This window comes from Vigna unguiculata, chromosome 1, assembly GCF_004118075.2.
Source record: "Vigna unguiculata cultivar IT97K-499-35 chromosome 1, ASM411807v1, whole genome shotgun sequence".
NCBI classification, from domain to species: domain Eukaryota; kingdom Viridiplantae; phylum Streptophyta; class Magnoliopsida; order Fabales; family Fabaceae; genus Vigna; species Vigna unguiculata.
In genome coordinates this window covers 17,268,472-17,289,246 of record NC_040279.1, presented here as the reverse complement: position 1 = coordinate 17,289,246, position 20,775 = coordinate 17,268,472, and the positions used below count along the sequence as shown (strand labels likewise).

The 20,775-nt window shown below is 36.2% G+C and overlaps 2 protein-coding genes across 3 annotated transcripts; both read right to left on the bottom strand.

The window, feature by feature from the left end:
- Positions 1–3,135: 3,135 nt before the first annotated feature.
- On the bottom strand, positions 3,136–20,268 carry LOC114181391 (proteasome subunit alpha type-2-A). Of its 2 annotated transcripts, XM_028067840.1 has the most exons (12): positions 20,127–20,268; positions 19,832–19,915; positions 19,656–19,732; positions 19,116–19,180; positions 18,310–18,356; positions 17,284–17,359; positions 6,098–6,165; positions 5,381–5,450; positions 4,922–5,007; positions 4,607–4,669; positions 3,813–3,878; positions 3,136–3,507 (listed from the first exon to the last, which is right to left on the bottom strand). In XM_028067840.1, the coding sequence occupies exons 2-12, from the start codon at positions 19,870–19,872 to the stop codon at positions 3,459–3,461; spliced, it is 708 nt and encodes a 235-aa protein (XP_027923641.1). In that variant the 5' UTR covers positions 19,873–19,915; positions 20,127–20,268; the 3' UTR covers positions 3,136–3,458. The 2 variants fall into 2 exon arrangements, with proteins under 2 accessions (XP_027923641.1, XP_027923649.1); XM_028067848.1 differs by lacking the exons at positions 17,284–17,359; positions 18,310–18,356.
- Positions 12,118–16,571, bottom strand: LOC114181384. Its single transcript, XM_028067828.1, has 2 exons — positions 12,515–16,571; positions 12,118–12,278 (listed from the first exon to the last, which is right to left on the bottom strand). Exons 1-2 carry the CDS (start codon positions 13,494–13,496, stop codon positions 12,241–12,243), a joined length of 1,020 nt encoding a protein of 339 aa, XP_027923629.1. The 5' UTR covers positions 13,497–16,571; the 3' UTR covers positions 12,118–12,240.
- Positions 20,269–20,775: the final 507 nt, after the last annotated feature.

Here is a 20,775-nt window from a genome sequence, read left to right as displayed (position 1 = left end):
GTAGTTCTTCACACACTTCTTCCCCTTCAAGTGAGGATGAAATCAAACCCCTTGAAGGAGGTCTTTTGGTTGTTAGGTGTATCTTGGGCCAAATCCCAAAGGAATTAGAATCTTAAAGGGAAAATATTTTTCATACAAGGTGCCTAATCAACAAAAAGACTTGTTCCCTCATTTTTGATTGAGGGAGATGTGTCAATGTTGCCTAATAGGCCAACCTATAGGACCAATCCCGAGGAGGCTAAGGAGATTCAAAAATAAGTAAATGAATTGTTAGAAAAGGGGTAGGTGCAACATAGTATGAGTCCTTGTGTTATGCTCGTGATCCAAGTTGTAAAGAAAGATGGGAAATGGAGAATGTGTATAGATTGTAAGGCCAAATATGGGCACCCCATCCCTAGATTATAAGATAGACTTGAAAAGTGGGTAAGGATCAAGGAAGGTGACGGATGGAAAACTTCCTTCAAGATCAAGTTTGGTTTATATGAATGGTTAGTCATGCCTTTTGGCTTGACCAATGCCTCAAGCACTTTCATGAGACTCATGCACAATGTGCTTCGACCCTTCTTGAAAAAAATTTGTGGTGGTCTATTTTAATGACATACTCATTCATAGTGTGTCTAGAAAAGACCATTTCCATCGATTAAGGAGTGTGCTAGAGACCCTAAAACAATATATATATATATATATATATATATATATATTTATATATTATGAATCTTTTACTAAATATAAAATGAATTTATAACACATTATTATTTGAGACAAAATATTTTAATATTTTAATAAATATTAATTATTAATTTAAAAACTAGTAAGATATATTTTAATTTTAAAATAAATTTAATGTGACATTTTTTTCATTTTGTCACAATTATAAATAATTATCTCCATCATCAATGATATATATATATATATATATATATATATATATATATATATATATATATATATATATATATATATATATATATATATATATATATATATAATATCTTGTGTTTTCATCACATTTATCAATATTCAGGAATAAACAAGGATGAAGAATAATTGTATGGATGACAAAAATACTAATAAAATTGGTAACGGATAGTTGATATTTATTATTCGCAAGTGGTTGGTAACAGGTATTTTAATATCTCATCTTAAAACCACCAAATTAACAGTATTTGCTGATCGATCGATAGTTTAAAATTCTTTAATTTAAATTGATTATTAAATTTCTTAAAGATAATGGAAAACGTCAACTCCTAAAAAGCTTTTAACTTCATCTTCTAAAAATACATACACACTTCATCTTCTAAGAATACATAGACATCATCTTCTAAGAATACATAAACATAATAGACAAAAAATATAAGAAAAATTATATATCACTTTCGTTTTTGGTTTAATTATGCCTTTGGTCCCTATTTTGGAGTCAAAATCTCAAAATGGTACTCAAATTTTTAAAAGTCTCAAATTGGTCCCCTTTTTTGTTAAAACGTCTCAAGTTTGTCCTTTCTGTTAAGTCAAGGTTGACGCCGTTAGAGGGAGTGCCACGTGTCAGTTCCTCGATTTTTTGAATTTTTTTATTATTTTTTTTGAATTTTTTTTGAATTTTTTAAAAAAATCAAAAAAATTGTCACGTGTCAAGCTATAATCGTGCCATGTGGCAGTGACAGAGTGATGTGGCAATGACAGTGACATGTGTCAGTATTATGCCAGGTGTCATTTCTTTAGTCTCAATTTGGTCCCTTTATTTTAATTTGTCTCAATTTAGTCCCAATTTTTGTAAAATTTGCAATTTTGTCCCTCCAAATTCAAACAAAAATTAATTTTATATAAATGTTATACAAATATTTTTATTAAATTTGGTATTTTTATTCAAATTGATATTTTTATTATATATTTTTAATATAGGTAAGTTTATTTAAAATTGTGTTTCACATTCAACTTTAGTTAAAATTGTTTCAAATTTTAAATTTATATGTGTTTTATTGTTACATGAACTAATTAATTTATGATTTTTTTTTCTATTAACATTATTTTCTATTAACAACTTTAAAACAATTTTAAATAAAGTTCAATGTAAAATATTAATTAAATGAACTTAATTTGGTTAAAAATATTTACTTGAAATATCAATTTTTATGAAAATATTTGTGTACATTTATATAGAAATTAAATTTGATTTCAATTTGGAGAGGGACAAAATTGCAAATTTTTACAAAAATTGAGACTAAATTGAGACAAATTAAAATAAAGGGATCAAATTGAGACTAAGAAAATGACACCTAGCATAATATTGACACATGTGTCACTATCACTGGCATATCACTCTATCACTGTCACGTGGCACAATGACAGTTTGACACATGACAATTTTTTAATTTTTTAAAAAAATTCAAAAAAAAAATTCAAAAAGAAATAATAAAGAAATTCAAAAAAATCGAGAAACTGGCACGGTACCCCATTTAACACCATCTAGCCAGACTTAACAAAAAAGGCAAACTTGAGACATTTTAATACAAAAAAAGGACCAATTTGAGACTTTTAAAAATTTGGGTACCATTAGATTTTGACTCCAAAATGGAACCAAAGGCATAATTAAACTTTCATTTTTTAACTTTCATGCTTTAATTTCTAACTTCTAACGTGACTTAATATAAGTCATTAATTCTTTTAAAAAAAGATATAACAATATATTAATTAATGATCCACACTAAATCACGTTAAGAAATAAAAAATCAAAATCAAAAAATGAAAACCATATCTGAAATATAAAATTACATAATTTGAATACCATAATTTGGGCACTCACACACAGCAAGATATTCTTTATAAACAAAAACACGCTAGAAAAATTCATTGCGAATAAACTTAATAGTATAAATAAATAGTAAACAATAATATGTTTTTTAAAAAATTTATATATTTTAACTGGCCGTTATTTTTGTAAATATTATTGAGCAAAAACATATATTACTAACACGTTAGAAAAATTAAATAATGGAGAAATATGTTTAAAAGCCACAAATATAATAAAACAACAAAATCATAAGGATAAAAATATGTCTACTTCTGCATAAGTAAATGGACAAGATCTCATTCGAAAGGAAAAGTGAAGGAGGAAAGGAATTTGAGATGCCAGTACAATTGTAGTGCAATTGTATTGCATTGAACTTAACCGGCAATATGTATAAAATGGTAGAGATATGGATCAATAAGATTCTCAAAGGAAAAAAATAATAAGTTAAGAATCTTCACTAAGAAACCATTGCCGCATCGTCTAGACAAACTGTGTTTGATGATGTTGATGACTTAGGAAAAAGGTTTATCTCAAGGCTTGTTCCTGGTCACAACTACAAGTATCTCGCAAATTCACTATTGTCATCACAAAGTCAGTTTTAAACTACAAATTAAACTCCACTTTGAAGCAAACAATTTCAAGAACACAGCATTTCTTCATTGCACACTATTTATTCTACTTCAGCCAAATAGTCATCAATTTCAGCTGGTGTCAATACCCTGCACCATAGACACATTATTATTAAGTTAACCAGTTAAATAATAGAAGTATACAACGATGATTTTGTAGTCTGAGACCCAGATAGGATGAGATGCAGAAAACTAGGATTGGAAGCCTCGTTTTTATGATGCAATTTTCCATGTACTTTGAAGTACTCGTAATTTACTAATTGAGACGGAACAAACCAAAATCCCAAAAATCAACTCAATTGTACTGATTACAGTAACAAGAGGAACCAAGGTTCATATAATATAATATGGAAGGTGAAAAGCAAACTAGGTATATTTTAGGAACACATACGCACCTGAACTTTTTATCAGCACCAATTATGCCAATTTCAATGTTTTTCCCTGAGATCTGTCCCTCAAACCTGGAAAACACCCACAATAGAAAGCAGAAGAGAAAAATTGAGAACGTGTTAGGTTCTTCCTTAAGAAATAAGGAACACAAACCAAATAACTTCCGCACACAAAGGAAGGTATTTCCTTTTGACACAGGGTATTCCCTGGTTACACAGCCAAAGACTCCATTTTCAAACACTACCCTAACTCCTCCCTGATGGCAACAATCTAAAGACTTTCTCAGAAAGCTCTCCCCCCAAAACAACTAACTACACAACTACCTTTTATTTTGGAATCTCCTTCCATAATACACATTCCACTTTCTCTCATTATTTCCCTGCCTAACGGAACGTTTCAAAAGACTAAACAAAGATCACATGTTTCAAATATAGAAGCATATGGCAATAAAAAACAATAAAATGAAAACTATCAATAAACTTGGTTGATAACTTGCAAGAATAAAATAAACGATATGATGATGGTTTGGAGGAATGTGCCATAGGTAACTGTCAAGTCAACCAATAAGCCAATGTTAGATGGATTTTCCTCCTCCAAACTATATAATTATGAGACACGAGCTATTATGCACTGCTGCTTGTTGTAGGAGAATAACACTTAACCAAAAGGAGATGAAAATGACGCAAAAGGGTAAAATCATTATTGCACCTCCTAATCAACAGTAATCGTTAAACATGTTATTTTCACTATGGTTTTCTAATTATTTAGTGCATAAACTTGAAATATTATGTTCTCCTACCCTTCCTTCAGAGTCAATATTGCTGTGTGGACTGCATCATCAAGCTCCATATCATCTGTGTACCTATATGTCGACAATCAAGTCAGCCATAGAAATGATATATAAATAATTTCTCAAGCGTGCATTCCCAAAAAGACTACAGCTACTATGGTTTAGAAGTCCTTTTAAGATGTCAGTAGCTACCATCTGAGTCATTTCAGCATATTTAAAGGATTTCTAAGCTCTATTTATGTACTTGAGTATCTTTACAGATTTTAATCATTATGCATTCCACACATTTTTTGCTTTCAGTATTCCTATTGATGAAAAGCTTACCTCTTCTCAAGAAACGTCTTTGCATTAGATACATTTTTCCCCATTGCAGAAGCTTTCCAAGAAAAATATGAACCTGACGGATCCACCTAGAGAAAAAAATTACATCAAATCACAACCTTAAATTATTATTTCCTTAAAATTCAAAGTAATTTTGAACGAGTCCAGATCGTAGCAATATAGACAACCAATGCTCTGAAATATTTGAAATTGAACACACATAAACAGGGAGAAATTTGCAATTATTTGAAGAAAAACTAATTCAGGTGTAGTAAAGAATTTATGCAATTGAATACAGTTTCATAGATCAAATATCTTCAGAGAATCTAAGGAGCACTTATTCATTTCACCATCGAGTGAGGTTCAGAATTCTAGACTTGCTATATGCAAGCGTTTGTCATTTACCAGGGTGTAAATAGTAAATACGTAAAGAGTTACATCAGAAAAAGAATATCAGCAGACCTGGTATAATTGTGGCCCATTATCATCAAACCCAGCAACTAGCAGTGACACTCCAAAAGGCCTAACACCACTATCAGAATCAAAACAGAAATGTCAGAATTAAAAGCATGATAAAGGGTAAAAATGGTAAGTAAAAGTAGTTCAGTGCACGCAGAGAGACAATCAGAGGATCAAACCAAGTTTTGCGCATTTTACAAGAAATTTCTATATGGATCACAACGTTACCAATTTATCTAACTTATGCCTCCAGAGGAAAAGAAAACAAAGCTCTGTAAATATTGATCCATTCTGGTTCTTTTAGTAAAGATAAAGCTGTTTTAGGCATTTACACTTGTACTTATTTCAAGCTTCCAATCTCCAAAGAGTTATAATTTATAATTATGCTCCTGGCGTCCAGAAGCTCATGACGATAGAAATTTTGGCATATCAGTTCTTCCACATTTAATTACAACAATTAATCCCCCACAACACTGGAATTGAGAATTCTGAAAATTTGAGTTTACTGTAAAATAAATGACTTAAAGTTAATGAGAGAATCCGTAGCTAAGAAATGCTGATGAGGGGAGAAGGAAGAAAAAACAAAAAATCAGAGCTAGAAATCACTCATTTAAGACACCAAATTGTAAATAATTTATGTATAAGCATAAAATAAACTTATAACTGAGTTGACAAGGTAAATTTCAGTGGTAAGAGTACAGTTTACAAGGAAATAATTACCCAGACTGCGTAAACTCCTGCATTACCGCAGCAACTTCCCTGACAAGTTGAGTCACAGGAATTGGTTCCTGCAAATTTTGATCATATTATGAAATATATCCCACAATTCACATATGATCCAACATAGAATACCAAAAGCAAACAGAAAGAGACAGAAAAGCAAATGTATAATATTCACCAAGATCACAAGTAGGGAATAATTATATTTTTGTTGTGACAAACTTCAATAATAACTAAGTACTCAAAACTATCAAGCAAAAATAAAAAGAAAGGTGTTTTATGGAAAAGCTAATTATTATATGTAAATCAGCATTAACAGGCAATAATTACAAGACTCAGTGATGGAATCTTGAAGAGATTTTAGATAAATGAAACAGTGAAAACTTATCACTGTTACGGTTTTACCACTGTTTATATAAGAAACAAATAAGTAGAATACAAATAGTCAAGGCACAATCCTAACCCTAAAGATGGGATCCCATACATGATAATAAAAAACATTACATTTCAACACTCCCCCTCAAGTTGGAGCATATAGATCATATGCTCCAAGCTTGGAACATATAAATTGAATTCTAGGCCCTCTTAAAGATTTAGTTAGAATGTCTGTAAGTTGTTCATTAGAGCTGACAAACTCGGTAATAAGATCCTTGGACAGTAACTTCTCTCTAACAAAATGACAATCAATTTCTATATACTTTGTTCTCTCATGAAACACCGAATTGGAGGCAATGTGAAGGGCTGCTTGGTTGTCATAATATAACTTCATCAGCTTATTTTCACAAAAATTTCAACTCTTGAAGGAGTTGTTTAATCCACACTAGTTCACATGTAGCTAGAGCCATAGATCGATATTCTGCCTTTGCACTAGATCGAGAAATAACACTTTGTTTCTTACGTTTCCAAGATACAAGGTTCCCCTCCAAGGAATACATAGTACCATGTGGTAGATCTTCTATCAATTGGACAACCAGCTCAATGTGCATCATAATGCACTTCAACTTGAGTACTTCCCTTGTTCTCATACAACAATCCTTGTTCTGGGTTTCCTTTTACATATCTGAGAATGCGAATCACAGCATTTCAATGATCAATGTGGGGATTTTGCATAAATTGACTCACAACTCCCACTAGATAAGAAAGACCAGGTCTTGTTATAGTAAGGTAGATGAGTTTTCCAACCAACCTTCTATATCTCTCTGGGTCTGAGAAAAGTTCACCTTGGTCTCTTGTTAACTTTTGATTTGAGTCCATAGGACTATCAATGGACTTTGTATTTGTCAATCTTGTTTCCTCCAAAATATCAAGAGCATATTTTCTCTGTGAAATGATGACACCTTCTTTTGATTGTGTCACTTCAATACCAAGGAAATATTTTAGACGACCCAAATCTTTGGTTTGAAAGTGGCTAAACAAATGGTTATTCAATTGAGCAATTCTAGTGATATCATTTCTTGTGATAACAATATCATCAACATAAACCATAAGATAAACACATTTGTCAGAAGAAGTATAACCATAAAATACTGAATGATCCGCTTCACAACGTTTCAATCCAAAATTCTGCACAACACGACTAAATTTACCAAAACAAACTCGAGGAGATTGCTTCAAGCCATAGAGAGAACAATGTAACTTACAAACTAACCCAGACTCCCCCTGAGCAACAAACCCAGGAGGTTGCTCCATGTATATCTCCTCTTCCATATCACCATGAAGAAAGGCATTTTTAAGGTCCAACTGATACAGAGGCCATTAGCGAATGACAGCCATAGCAAGAAAAAGACGAACAAAACTGGTTTTAGCCATAGGAGAAAAAATATCACAGTAGTCAAGGCCGTAAACCTAAGTATACCCCTTAGCTACGAGACAGGCTTTGAGTCCATCTACAGCACTAGTAGGATCAACCTTAATAGCATAGACCCATCTACAGCCCACAGGCTTCCTACCAGGAGGAAGAGAGACAAGTTCCCAAGTACCACTGTGTTCAAGTGTCTGCATTTCATCAATCATGGCTTGTCGCCATCCAGGATGACCAAGTGCCTCATCAACATTATTAGGAACCTTAATGGTAGACAAGGAGGAAACAAAAGAGAAATATGGAGGAGACAAACAATGATAACTCAAAAAATTATAAATAGGATGTGGATTACAAGTAGTGAGAATACCTTTCCGAAGGGCAATAGACCAAGTATGATCGGAGTCAAGAGAAGACGAGGAGGATGAAGGATCCATAATTCAGGAATCTAGTGGAGAAGGATATGAGTCCCAGGGGTCTTCAAGCAAGGAAGGAGTCATTGGAGTTCAACGCTGATATGTGAGAAGAGGTGGTTGAACAATGTCATTGGAATTTTGAGTGGTAGTTTGAGTTTCAGGAATAACCAAGGGATCACAGGATGGTAAAGGAAGGACCTGTTGAACAGATGAACTATCCTCCATGGAGGACAAGAAAAGAGGTGTGTCCTCAAAGAATGTAACATAAGCAGACATATAATATCTTTTGGTTGAGGGAGAATAACATTTATACCCTTTCTGAAGGCGAGAATATCCCAAAAAGACACACTTAATAGCCTTTGCAGAAAGTTTATCTAGACCTGGAGAGACATTATGAACAAAACAAGTACACCCAAACACACGTGGAGAGACATGATATAAAAGATCATTTGGAAAAAGTATCGAGTGAGGAACTTTATTTTCAATAGAAGAAGAAAGCATCCTATTGATTAAAAAACAATCAGTGAGGACTGCATCTCCCCAATGATTAACAGGAACATTAGTATTCAACATTAGAGAGAGTGCATTTTCAATAAGGTGTTTATTCTTTCTTTCTGCTATGCCATTTTGTTGTGGAGTATGAGGACATGTTGACTGATGTAAAATTCCTTGGGAAGATAAAAATGAGGAAAACACAACAAAAAAATATTCCTTAACATTATTACTTATGTAGATTTTAATTGTCTCCCCAAATTGGTTCTTAATTTCATTAAAGGACACAAATATGGATAAAAGTTCAGATCTTTCTTTCATTAGATAAACCCAAGTACATCAAGAGAATTCATCAATGAACACTTGAGACTGAGACTTTAAAATATGAGTAGTGGACTACAGTACCACTCTCTTCCTCTTCTATTTATAATGAAGCAAGCACGTACATATGAAAAGATATGAAAAGACTACTCTAAGATACTAGGCATGATTACATGCAATAGTAGATATGGCAGTAGGTAGTTTCCCACACTCAACCCCCTACACATAGGGTTAATGATACAATAGGTATAGGTAATAATTCTAACACTCCCCCTCAAGCTGGAGCATACAAATTGTATGAACCAAGCTTGGAACAAATGAACTCAACCCGAGGTCCCCTTAATGACTTGGTCAACACATCTGCAAGTTGGTCATTTGACCCAACGAACTCAGTACAAATTTCCTTGGTCATCAATTTTTCTCGAACAAAGTGGCAGTCAATTTCTATGTGTTTAGTTCTCTCATGAAACACTGGATTTGATGCAATGTGGAGAGCAGCCTGGTTGTCACAATACATCTTCATGGTCTGAATTTCACAGAAGTTAAGCTCTCGAAGAAATTGCTTTACCCATATGAGTTCACACGTGAGAGACGCCATTGCCCGATATTCAGCTTCAGCGGTGGATCGAGCCACTACATTTTGCTTCTTACTTTTCCAAGAGATAACATTTCCTCCAAGGAGGACACAATATCCCGTAGTAGAGCGTCTGTCAATAGGAGAGCCTGCCCAATCAGCATCACAGTACCCAGAGATTTGAACATTTCCTTTATCTTCATATAGCAAACCTTGTCCTGGAGCCTTCTTGAGGTACCTTAAAATACGGATGATGGCATTCCAATGTCCAAGACATGGAGTCTGCATAAACTGGCTAACAATTCCAACTGCGAAAGATAGATCAGGCCTCGTAATAGTGAGATAAACTAACTTTCCAACGAGCCTCCTATATCTCTCTGGATCGGAGAATAATTCGCCTTCTACTGTTGTTAACTTCTGATTCGGGTCCATAGGACTCTCTACAGGTCTGCAGTCAGTCATACCTGTTTCTTGTAATATATCAAGAGCATATTTCCTTTGAGAGATTACAACTCCATCTTTTGACTGAGCTACTTCAATGCCCAAGAAGTATTTGAGGCTTCCGAGATCCTTGGTTTGAAAATGTTTACACAAGTGCTCCTTCAGTTGAGATATTCCAGTAGTATCATTTCCTGTAATAACAATATCATCAACATATACTATTAGGTAGACACATTTCCCAGGAGAGGTATGTTTGTAAAAGACTGAGTGATCTGCCTCACTGCGTCTTAACCCAAATTTCTGAACAATGGAGCTGAATTTTCCAAACCAAGCTCGTGGTGATTGTTTGAGGCCATATAAAGATCGATGCAATTTGCATACCATACCAGACTCCCCCTGAGCAACAAACCCAGGAGGTTGCTCCATGTAAACTTCCTCCTCAAGATCACCATGAAGAAAGGCATTTTTGATATCCAACTGATGAAGAGGCCAGTGACGAATGGCTGCCATTGCAAAGAAGAGGCGAATAGTAGTCATCTTGGCCACGGGAGAGAAGGTGTCACAATAGTCAAGGCCATAAACCTGAGTGTACCCTTTTGCAACCAATCGGGCTTTGAGTCGATCAACCTGACCATCAGGGCCAACTTTAATTGCATACACCCATCGACAACCAACAGCCTTCTTACCCAAAGGGAGGGGCACGAGCTCCCAAGTATGATTGCTTTCAAGAGCCTGCATCTCTGCAATCATGGCTTGTCGCCATCCAGGATGATCAAGTGCTTCATTCACATTTTTGGGAATAACAACAGAAGACACTGAGGATAAAAGTGAACAATAGGAAGGCAATAATCGGTGATAGCTAAGAAAATTATAAATGGGATGTGGATTTCGAGAGGAACGAGTACCTTTTCTGAGAGCAATGGGCCAACCTAAATCACCTTCACCAGGAGTCGTGGGATCAAGAGACGAGGGAGAAGAATCTGAAGTAGGGGATTCACCATGTTCTTGAACAACTGGACTATTCGTCGGCGTCCTGTGTTGGAGAGAGTCAATAGGTGGAGATGATGGCTCAGGAGGACTTTGGTCGAGACTTGGAGGGACAGGCACATTGGAAATATTGTACTCAACCACGGGAATAGGAAGGACCTGCTGGATGACATGGACATCTTGAACAGATGGAGAGAAGTAAGGGGTCTGTTCAAAAAATGTAACATTGGCAGACATGTAATATTTCTTGGTTTCAGGAGAGTAACATCGATACCCTTTTTGAAGTCGTGAATAGCCCAAGAAAACACATTTGAGAGAGCGAGCAGAAAGCTTGTCTAACCCGGGAGACATGTCATGAACAAAACATACACAACCAAAAACTCTAGGAGAAGTGTGAAAGAGAGGATTGTCTGGAAACAGAATGGAGAAAGGGACCTTATGATTGAGAGAGGAAGATGGCATCCGATTAATAAGAAAACCTGCAGTTAAGATGGCATCTCCCCAGTGATGGACAGGAACGTTGGCACTAAGCAAAAGGGTACGAGCAGTTTCAACTAAGTGTCGATTTTTCCTTTCTGCTATACCATTTTGTTGTGGCGTATGAGGACAAGTAGACTGGTGCAGGATACCATGGGAACTCAAAACATTAGAAAGAGCAGACAAAAAATACTCTTTGGCATTGTCACTTCTTAAGATTTTAATTACTTGACCAAATTGATTCTTGATTTCATTCAAAAAGGATGTGAAGAGGGATAATAATTCAGAACGATCTTTCATAAGATAAACCCAAGTACATCTCGAATATTCATCAATGAAAGTAACAAAATACCTAAAGCCAAAAGATGAGACACGACTAGGTCCCCAGATATCGGAATGGATGACAGAAAAACTAGAAGTACACTTTGATTGAGATCTTTTAGGAAAGGTAGATCTAACATGTTTTCCTAGTTGACATGACTCACATTCTAAAGTCTGGAGACGACTAAGTTCAGGAAACATTTTCTTTAACTTGGACAGGTGAGGGTGACCAAGCCGATCATGTAACATTTTAGGATTGGGGGCTGCAACACATGACACACGTGGACGAGATCCAAAATGGTATAATCCGCCCGCTTCATATCCTTCTCCAATCCGTCTCCCCGAGCCACGCTCCTGTATAACAAAAGATTTGTCATCGAAGGTTACAGAGCAATTCAATGTTTTGGTTAACTGACTTAAGGAAATTAAATTGAAAGGACAATTAGGGACAAAAAGGACAGATTTTAGATTTAAGGATGGAGATAAGATGGCTTGACCGACTCCCTTTGAGGATGTTTTAGAACCATTTGCGAGGGTTATAAAGTGAGATTTTTCTTGGAATGAAATGGTTGAGAACAAGGAGGTATTACCAGAAATGTGATCAGAAGCACCAGAGTCAATTACCCATGAATTGTGACCTTCCATGGATTGGGAGATACAAACAGTTGATGTACTTGGAGCTTGAGATGACTGTGCCAAGCTGTTGGATTTGAGGCGTAGGTACTCTTGATACTCGTCCTCAGTGAACTTGGAGTCAGTAGTCTCTGCCTGGGAGACATTGGCTGTTTTGGCAGGAAATCCATGTAAGGAGTAACAGTTTTCTTGAGTGTGACCCATCCTCTTGCAATACGTGCATTGAGGACGTCCACGGCCTCCACGTCCACCTCCTCTAGGTCCACGTCCTCCTCTTCCTCGAGTAGCGGCCATAACAGATGAATCTACTCGAGCATGAGATTCTTGAATTTCAAGTGTTGGGACTTTCGGGACACGAATCATACGCTGGATCAGGGTGTCCATGGAAGGGACCTCATGAGAGGTCAACAGTTGATCTCTAATGTGATTGAAGTCTGGATGAATGGCGCGAAGAATCATCACCATATAGTATTTGTCCAGCTTCTTCTTCATTTCATCTGAAGCGTCGACTTCGAGAAACATCCGCAGGTCTTCCACGGCTGATTGTGCTTCATTCATGAAGGAGATCATGTCATGATTGGTCATTTTCAGAGATGCCAACTTGTCCGCCGAATCATATAGGCGTTGGATATCGTTGGCATAGATATTCTGAGTCCTCTTCCAAAACGAGTGACATGTTTTGAATGCCCTAAGAGACATTAATAGTCTCGGCTCCACGGATTGCCACAACAAGGCACACAATTGAAAATCTGCTTGCTTCCACTGTTCGGCTTTTTCTCGAGGCACATGGCTTCCGTCTTTCTCAAGGTGGTCATGATGTCCTTGACCAAGGAACCACATCTCGACAGCAACGGACCAAGAGAGGTAATTTTGTCCATCTAGCTTCTCGGAAGTAATGGAAGGACTTCCAGAGAATGAAATAACACTTCCAGAGGCCATTTCTGATCAAGGGAACAAAAAAACAGAGAGCAGAAACACAGAAACGCAAAAAACAGTGGAGATTTTTTAAACGACCGAGGGAGATGTCCGCAAGGGTGACGTCTGGACCTCACTGAATCGGAGTTTTGAGGGTTGGAACAGCAGCAGAAGACTCCGGCGAGAGCTACGGAGGTGGCGCCGTGAGGTTCCGAGCAGCAGAAGGCGGCGCGTGGGCTGCACGCGCCTGTTCGCAGCGGAGAGAGAAGCGGCGCGTGGCGGCGCGTCGACGGGAGGCTGGTTCCGGCACCGGTGGGGTTGGCTGTCGCTCGGAGAGGCGCTCCAGATCCAGTGGTCGCCGGCGAAAACTGAGGTGGCCGGAGACGGCGGCCGGCGGCGAACAGTGGCGGACTGCGGCGGAACAGTGGCAGACAGCGACGGTTTTGTGAACAGTGACAGTGGGTAGCTTTGGATAGTGTTTTATGGCAGTGAACAGCTGCAGACGGTGATTAACAGTGACGAATAGCGGCGGACAGCCGCGGACGATGGCAACAAGTGCCAATGGACAGACCAGAGGGAAACCAGAGCGGGATCGACCCGCTCTGATACCAACTTGAGACTGAGACTTTAAAATATGAGTAGTGGACTACAGTACCACTCTCTTCCTCTTCTATTTATAATGAAGCAAGCACGTACATATGAAAAGATATGAAAAGACTACTCTAAGATACTAGGCATGATTACATGCAACAGTAGATATGGCAGTAGGTAGTTTCCCACACTCAACCCCCTACACATAGGGTTAATGATACAATAGGTATAGGTAATAATTCTAACAGTTACAAAATAGTTAAAACCAAAAGAAGTGACACAACTTGGTCCCCAAACATCAGAATTCAGTAGAAAAAACAAAATTACATCGTGTCTTAGACCTTCTAGGGAAGGAAGATCTAACATGCTTTCCTAACTAACACGATTCACAATCTAAGGCTTGAATGTGTTTGAGACTTGGAAGCATCATCTTCAACTTGGACAAACTTGGGTGACCCAAACCATCATGCAAAAGTTTTGGGGATGAAGTTGCAAAACAAGATACTGAGGGAATGGTTTTAGGAAATAAAGTCTCTGTGGTGTATAGCAAAGGGTGACCAATACTGAGGAAACAAGGTGACCCAATCAGAGACCCGTACCATGTTGTTGTATAGCAAAGGAATTAGTAGTAAAGGTTACAGAACAATTTAAGGAATGAGTCAATTGACTCAAAGAGATTAAATTGTAAGGACAATGAGGAATGTACAAAACAGAATTTAAATTTAGTGAAGGGGATAAAGAAACTTTGCCAATTACTTGAGAGGCCACTTTGGATCCACTTGCAACAATAATAAAATGAGGAATTTGGGGAGAGGAAATGGAGGAAAATGAAGAAATGTTACCAGATACATGATCTGAGGCACCTGAATCAAGAATCCATGGACTAAGACCTTCCACAGATTGAGATGCATGCAGTTGACATTGAAGAGGATTGGCCAGGATTGTTGAATTTCTCATATTTGTACCTCAAAAATTCTTGGTACTCTTCATCAGAAATTCTAGATTCTAAATGATCAGGCTTGGACACATGAGCAGCTTTATCAGGAAAACCATATAAGGAATAACACCTATCTTGGGTATGACCCATTCTATTACAATATGAGCATTGAGGACACCCACTTCGACCACCACATCCTCCATGGTTGCTCCGACCTCCTCCTCTTCCTTGTTGTGCTACCAATCCTGATGTTTCAAAAACATCAGTTGAACTTTCATCTTTGACCAATGTAGGTACACGAAGAAGTCTAGTAACTAAGTTGTCCATCGAAGGGATTTGATCACCACCTAAAACTTGATCACGTACATGATCAAAAGTCAAGTGCAAACTCCTCAAAATTAAGACCATGTACAACTTATCGAGTTTTTTGTTGATATCTTCTAATGAATCAGCCACAAAAAAGCTCTTTAATTCTTCTACTACAGCCCTAGCCTTTCCTATATGAGAGACCATATCATCATTGATTTGTTTGAGTGAGGCTACTCTTTGAGTTGTATCAAAGAGGCGTTGAATGTCGTTAGCAAAAATGTCTTGTGCCCTTTTCCAAAAAGAGAAGCATGTCTTGTAAGGTCTCAAAATGTCTAAGACCCCTTGCTCAACCGATTGCCATAAAACATCACACAACTGCAAATCCAATTTCTACCACTTAGGTTTCTCTTCCTCTGAAATAGTAGAGACATCTTTTTCAAGATGATCATGATAGCCTTGACCAAGAAACCACAACTCCACCGAAGCTGACCAAGAGGAGTAATTTTTCCAGTTCAGTTTTGCAGAGGTAATAATAGGAGTAGCTGATAGAGAGGATGACATTCCACTCGTAGAAGCCATTCCAAAAAAAAACCCCAACTCTTGAGAAGAAACCCTAGGTTCAAGCTATGGCCACCGAAACAGAGAAACAAGAGCAGAAATAGGCCCAGGAGGCTCCAACGAGACAAACGACAGTGACGGGGCACGATTCCGACGCCGGGAAGGCAGTGTGTGGTGAACACTCCTCGAGGCGCACCTAACCCTGACTTCGCCGAAGTGGACACACCAGCGACGACGGCAACAGACGACACACAGACGGTGGCGGAAGACGGCAGACAAGTAGCGGATGACGACAATCACTGTGACAAACAGTGAAGATGAACCAGAGAAGATGTTCTGGCTCTGATACCATCTTGAAGAGATTTTAGAGAAATGAAACAGTGAAAACTTATCATTGTTAATGTTTTACTGTTGTTTATATAAGGAACAAATAAGTAGAACACAAAGAGTCAACGCACAGTCCTAACCCTAACCCTAAAGATGGGATCCCATACATGATAACAAAAAACATTACTTTTCAACAGTAATGCACCACCAATAATTCAAGATTTCCAGGCTTATAGTTTAAGAAATAATAAGATTCTTCTATTTGACCCTATTAATTCTTGTCACCATAAATAGCTCTTTCAAGCCAATTCTTTATCAAAGATATTAAACCTACAACTACTTGTTGTTTTCAATGTACATCCATTATCTGTCCAAATCAACAACATAGTCTCACTTTCTGGAAAAATGTAGTAGACTAGAACATAAAAAAATGAACTGATTTATTTCTAATGTCAATCCAGGTCTTCAATAATTAACTATTTGGCAAAAGGTGTCACTAGAAACATTTCCCTTTGCTAGTCTACATAAAATCTTCAATAAATGGGCATTATTAAGAACAAAATTTGCGTTAGAGCTTGAATGTAACAATGAACTTAATAGTAACAGTTCTCCAATCTTAATGTATTAGTGGCTAGTTTTGATTAATCCTATTATAATAGAAGAACTTATGCAATCAAAACAATTATAGATGGAATCCATCCTCTATTTCTCCTCCTAGACATACTTTCATCATAACTAGCTAAGGCATTGAACTGACTGTGTAGTAGTTTGTCCATCTTAATCATATAGAGCATTTTATTCAATATTATTCCTGGAAAAATCCTATTTTTTCCCTTCTCACTGTATACAAAAAATGAAAGATTCTAGAATTATTCACGTACTAGATAAAACATTCATTGCATGAAAAAAGATGAAAACCACCTACAGATGTGTAACCAAGTAACAATCTTTATCACTATAATTCATTAAAATGTTGGGTTTGAAAGTGAAGCACACTGTAACTGAATTGTATCTTAACTAAGTATATGCAGAACAAGAACTCAGACTAAGAAAGAAAAATGCGTTGGAATAGAATTTTGTATGCTGTACTTTATATAATCGGTGATACTGCTCAGCCTGTTTCCTGCTTTTTCGAACCAAAACTCGAAAATCGGGACCCATACCACTGAACAAAGACCAAATTTAGGTCAAGTAAATAAAATAGTTGTAATAAAAGTCAATGACAAATAATTATTTCCATTTATTAAAGCTCAACAGAAATGGAAAAAAGGTACAATAAGCCTGATTATGAAATGTCAAACACAAATTAAACATCATAAAATTAATTACTTCTCTTAGAACATGCAAAAGATGCACAGAAAGTGAAATTTTATGATTTCTATATTTCATTTTAAGATGCCACCAAATATATTTAAAAAGTCAACATTCAACAAACACCTTGTGTCCTCCCTCAAAAAAGAAGGTTAATAGTCAAAAGTCCTGCAGATTGAATCCAGTAAAATTCTTTTAATTAGAGAATCTATTGAAAACCTATAGTAGTCCACCATAATTCATTTACAAATAAAATAATGGGATTAACAGTCTGCTACATTCAACTATGCTTTAGGCATAATTCTGACTGTTTAAATCAGTATTACAGGTAGCTGCTTACCACCAGCAACATTTTTTCTTGATTTCGCATCTAGTAAGTCCTTAATCAGTTTAAATGTGCCTTTTCAATTTCTACTCCATACAAACTTAAGAAAAACATTCCACCAAAATAGTTATGTCATGTTCCTATTGCCTCCCACGTTATGTGTAGGTAAATTAAGTAGCCCCTCATGTTTAAGAACATATTCAAAGCTAATGCATTACATGATTATGTGTGTTAGAATAGTTATTAAATATAGGTAGTTGTATTGGAAAACTACTATATGTTGCACAAAAGAGATGTTTACTTATTAGCATTAATTACCTAGATATAGCCTTTTCTTATAGCTTTTGGTGTCTCTTACGCTCTTTTTATCATATTTTTAGTATATTTAAACATGTAACCACCATCAATATACAATAAATTATTGATGTTACAAAATATATTTAACTTCAAACTATTTAAATACGTGCAAAGAAGCAAACCTATATACGACACCAATATTTGGTGTTAATAACTGAATTTTCTGGACCTGCAATTAAGTACAAGGGAGTGTAAATGCACATAATACATCATGAATTAAGTAACTTCACTTTTTATAATTTATATTGACACATTGCTTGCAAAAACTACATAACAGATTCATTTATCAATAGCCAGACTTTGAAAGATCCCTAACTATGATATAGCAAGAACACCATTCCACTAAGCAAATATTTTTCAAAGAAAAGTAAAACAAAACAGTGCTATATGTTATACTTAGAGTACTTAGAGGATAAGGAAGTGACAGTGTTAAGAGAATATGGGTGCGTTAACACACCCAAAGCATAAAAACAGGAAGCAACAATTCATCTCTTTTCTGTTGAACGGACAGTTGCAGGTTAGCAACTGCAAACCAAACACACTAAATTGGTCTGCATGAAGCAGACATGTGATTGTTGAAAGGTACTAAGTTTAATATCCAGTAAAAGCATAATATTAGTCACCACAAATATGAAAGAAATATTGTAAAAATATTAGAGATGTGTGTGTGGGAGTGGGGGGCATCAGTGTTTGAGTTAAATGGACAAAACGGTGTTGATCTTCAATTTATTTTTTCAAGGGCGAACTTATCAAGCAATGTAGCTTATATTTGGATATGAATCACTGAAGGTGTTAAACCCATGTGTAAAACACAAAACAGGGACACCGAGAAGGATTTTAAAACGTTGGGTATTTGCATAGGACAATTTTATAAAACTTTTCCGAGAATAATGAACAAAAATGGATCAAATAATGAAAATAAACTCACTGATGCTTCATCAACCAAAATAGATGGCAGTTTCTTCTCGGTAGCGATGACAACTCCATTTGCAGCTGCAAGAATCAAATATCAGATATCCATTTACAAATTACAACTAGCAAAATATACAGCTTATATTACAGGATCCAAGCCATCTACAATACAACAGAAGAACCCATGGAATACGAGAGTAAACAACACAAATAATTGCAGACATAGATTTGAACCAAAATGGACCCGTGAAATGTAAAATAAGTTTACTCCAAATTAAAAGAAATAAAAAAAAAAAAAAACGGAAATATCTAACTCTAGGTTCCTCTAAAGCCTACTCAGCCCAAAAAATTCGACATTTCAGAGAGGAGTGTTCTCAACTGATCTTAAATTCCCCCATCATATCAAAGCCCTTGTAGACAAGTGTAAGCCTCTATTTGCTTCCCCAGCCCTTATAACACAAGTGAAAGGTGCTCCAAAAAAAAATCAATTTCAAATTGAAAAGCTAAAGTGAGGGCCATAAACAGATCCAGTCCAGAGGCAGAGATAACAAATCACCTTTAATTCCCAAAGACGTTTGCCCAGACCCAACAGCCGTCAAAGCATGCTCAATCTGAACAAGCTTTCCAGAAGGGCTGTTCCACAACACAACAGGATCATTAGGAACACATCATAAAATTATCTTTATAAACAAAAAAATAAATTAAATTAGAAATTATCAGCAATAGACATACCTAAATGTGGTGAGTGAAAACGAATATTGACTATCCCCCATGATAAACCGCGGGAGAATCTACACTAACAACCTCAATTGCAAGCTACAATCATAAAGCAAAATCAATAATTATATTAACATTATTGAAAATTGAAAATTAGAAACAGTTGAATGGTGGCTTTGCATACCAGCCCTAGTAAAAAAGATAAAAGAACAATTGTCATAAAAATTAGAGTGTGTACATCTGTGAGGAGCAAAGAAAGGAAGGGAAATGAGCGAGAAAACAGTGAAAATTTTGTGTGAGGTGAACAAACCTGAGAGAGAGCGAAAGAGAAAGTGAGAGAGGTTGCAGGAGTAACGATGCTGTTCGATTATGAAGAGCGTGCTTAAGTTGTGAGACAGAAAGAGAGAGAAGGAGTAGGGAGCAAGTCTCGAAATTGGGCCTTATAATTCATCTTTATTTGGGCTTATTTATGTCTACCAAGTGGCAATTGCGGTGTGCAAGAAGCGATTACTGCCTCCTCTTTGGCGTTGTTGTGGCTTACCACTACCAATATGCCAACAATGACATGTTAACTTAAGGCACGATAGGCATAAGAAAATGACCTTTATAACCTGTGCTAAAAAAGTTAAGGTATAATTAGTCGTATAGTACCCAGTTTGGGACTAAGGTGTCAAATAGGTACCCTGTTTAAAAAAATGTTAATTGCATCCTAATTTTTGAAAAAGTGCTTCAATTAGGTCTCTTTCAGACAAAGTTGACTAATGCTGTTATTCAACGTGCCACGTGTCAGTCTCTGGTTTTTTTTATTTTTTTGTTTTATTTTTCTTAATTTTTAATTTTTTTTAAAAAAAAAATTGAAAAAAAAAATAAAAATGTCATGTGTCAAGTCCTTGTGTGTGACACGTGGCATTGTTAGTGCCACGGACATTGTTAGTACCTAAGTATGTGTATCTGATTCA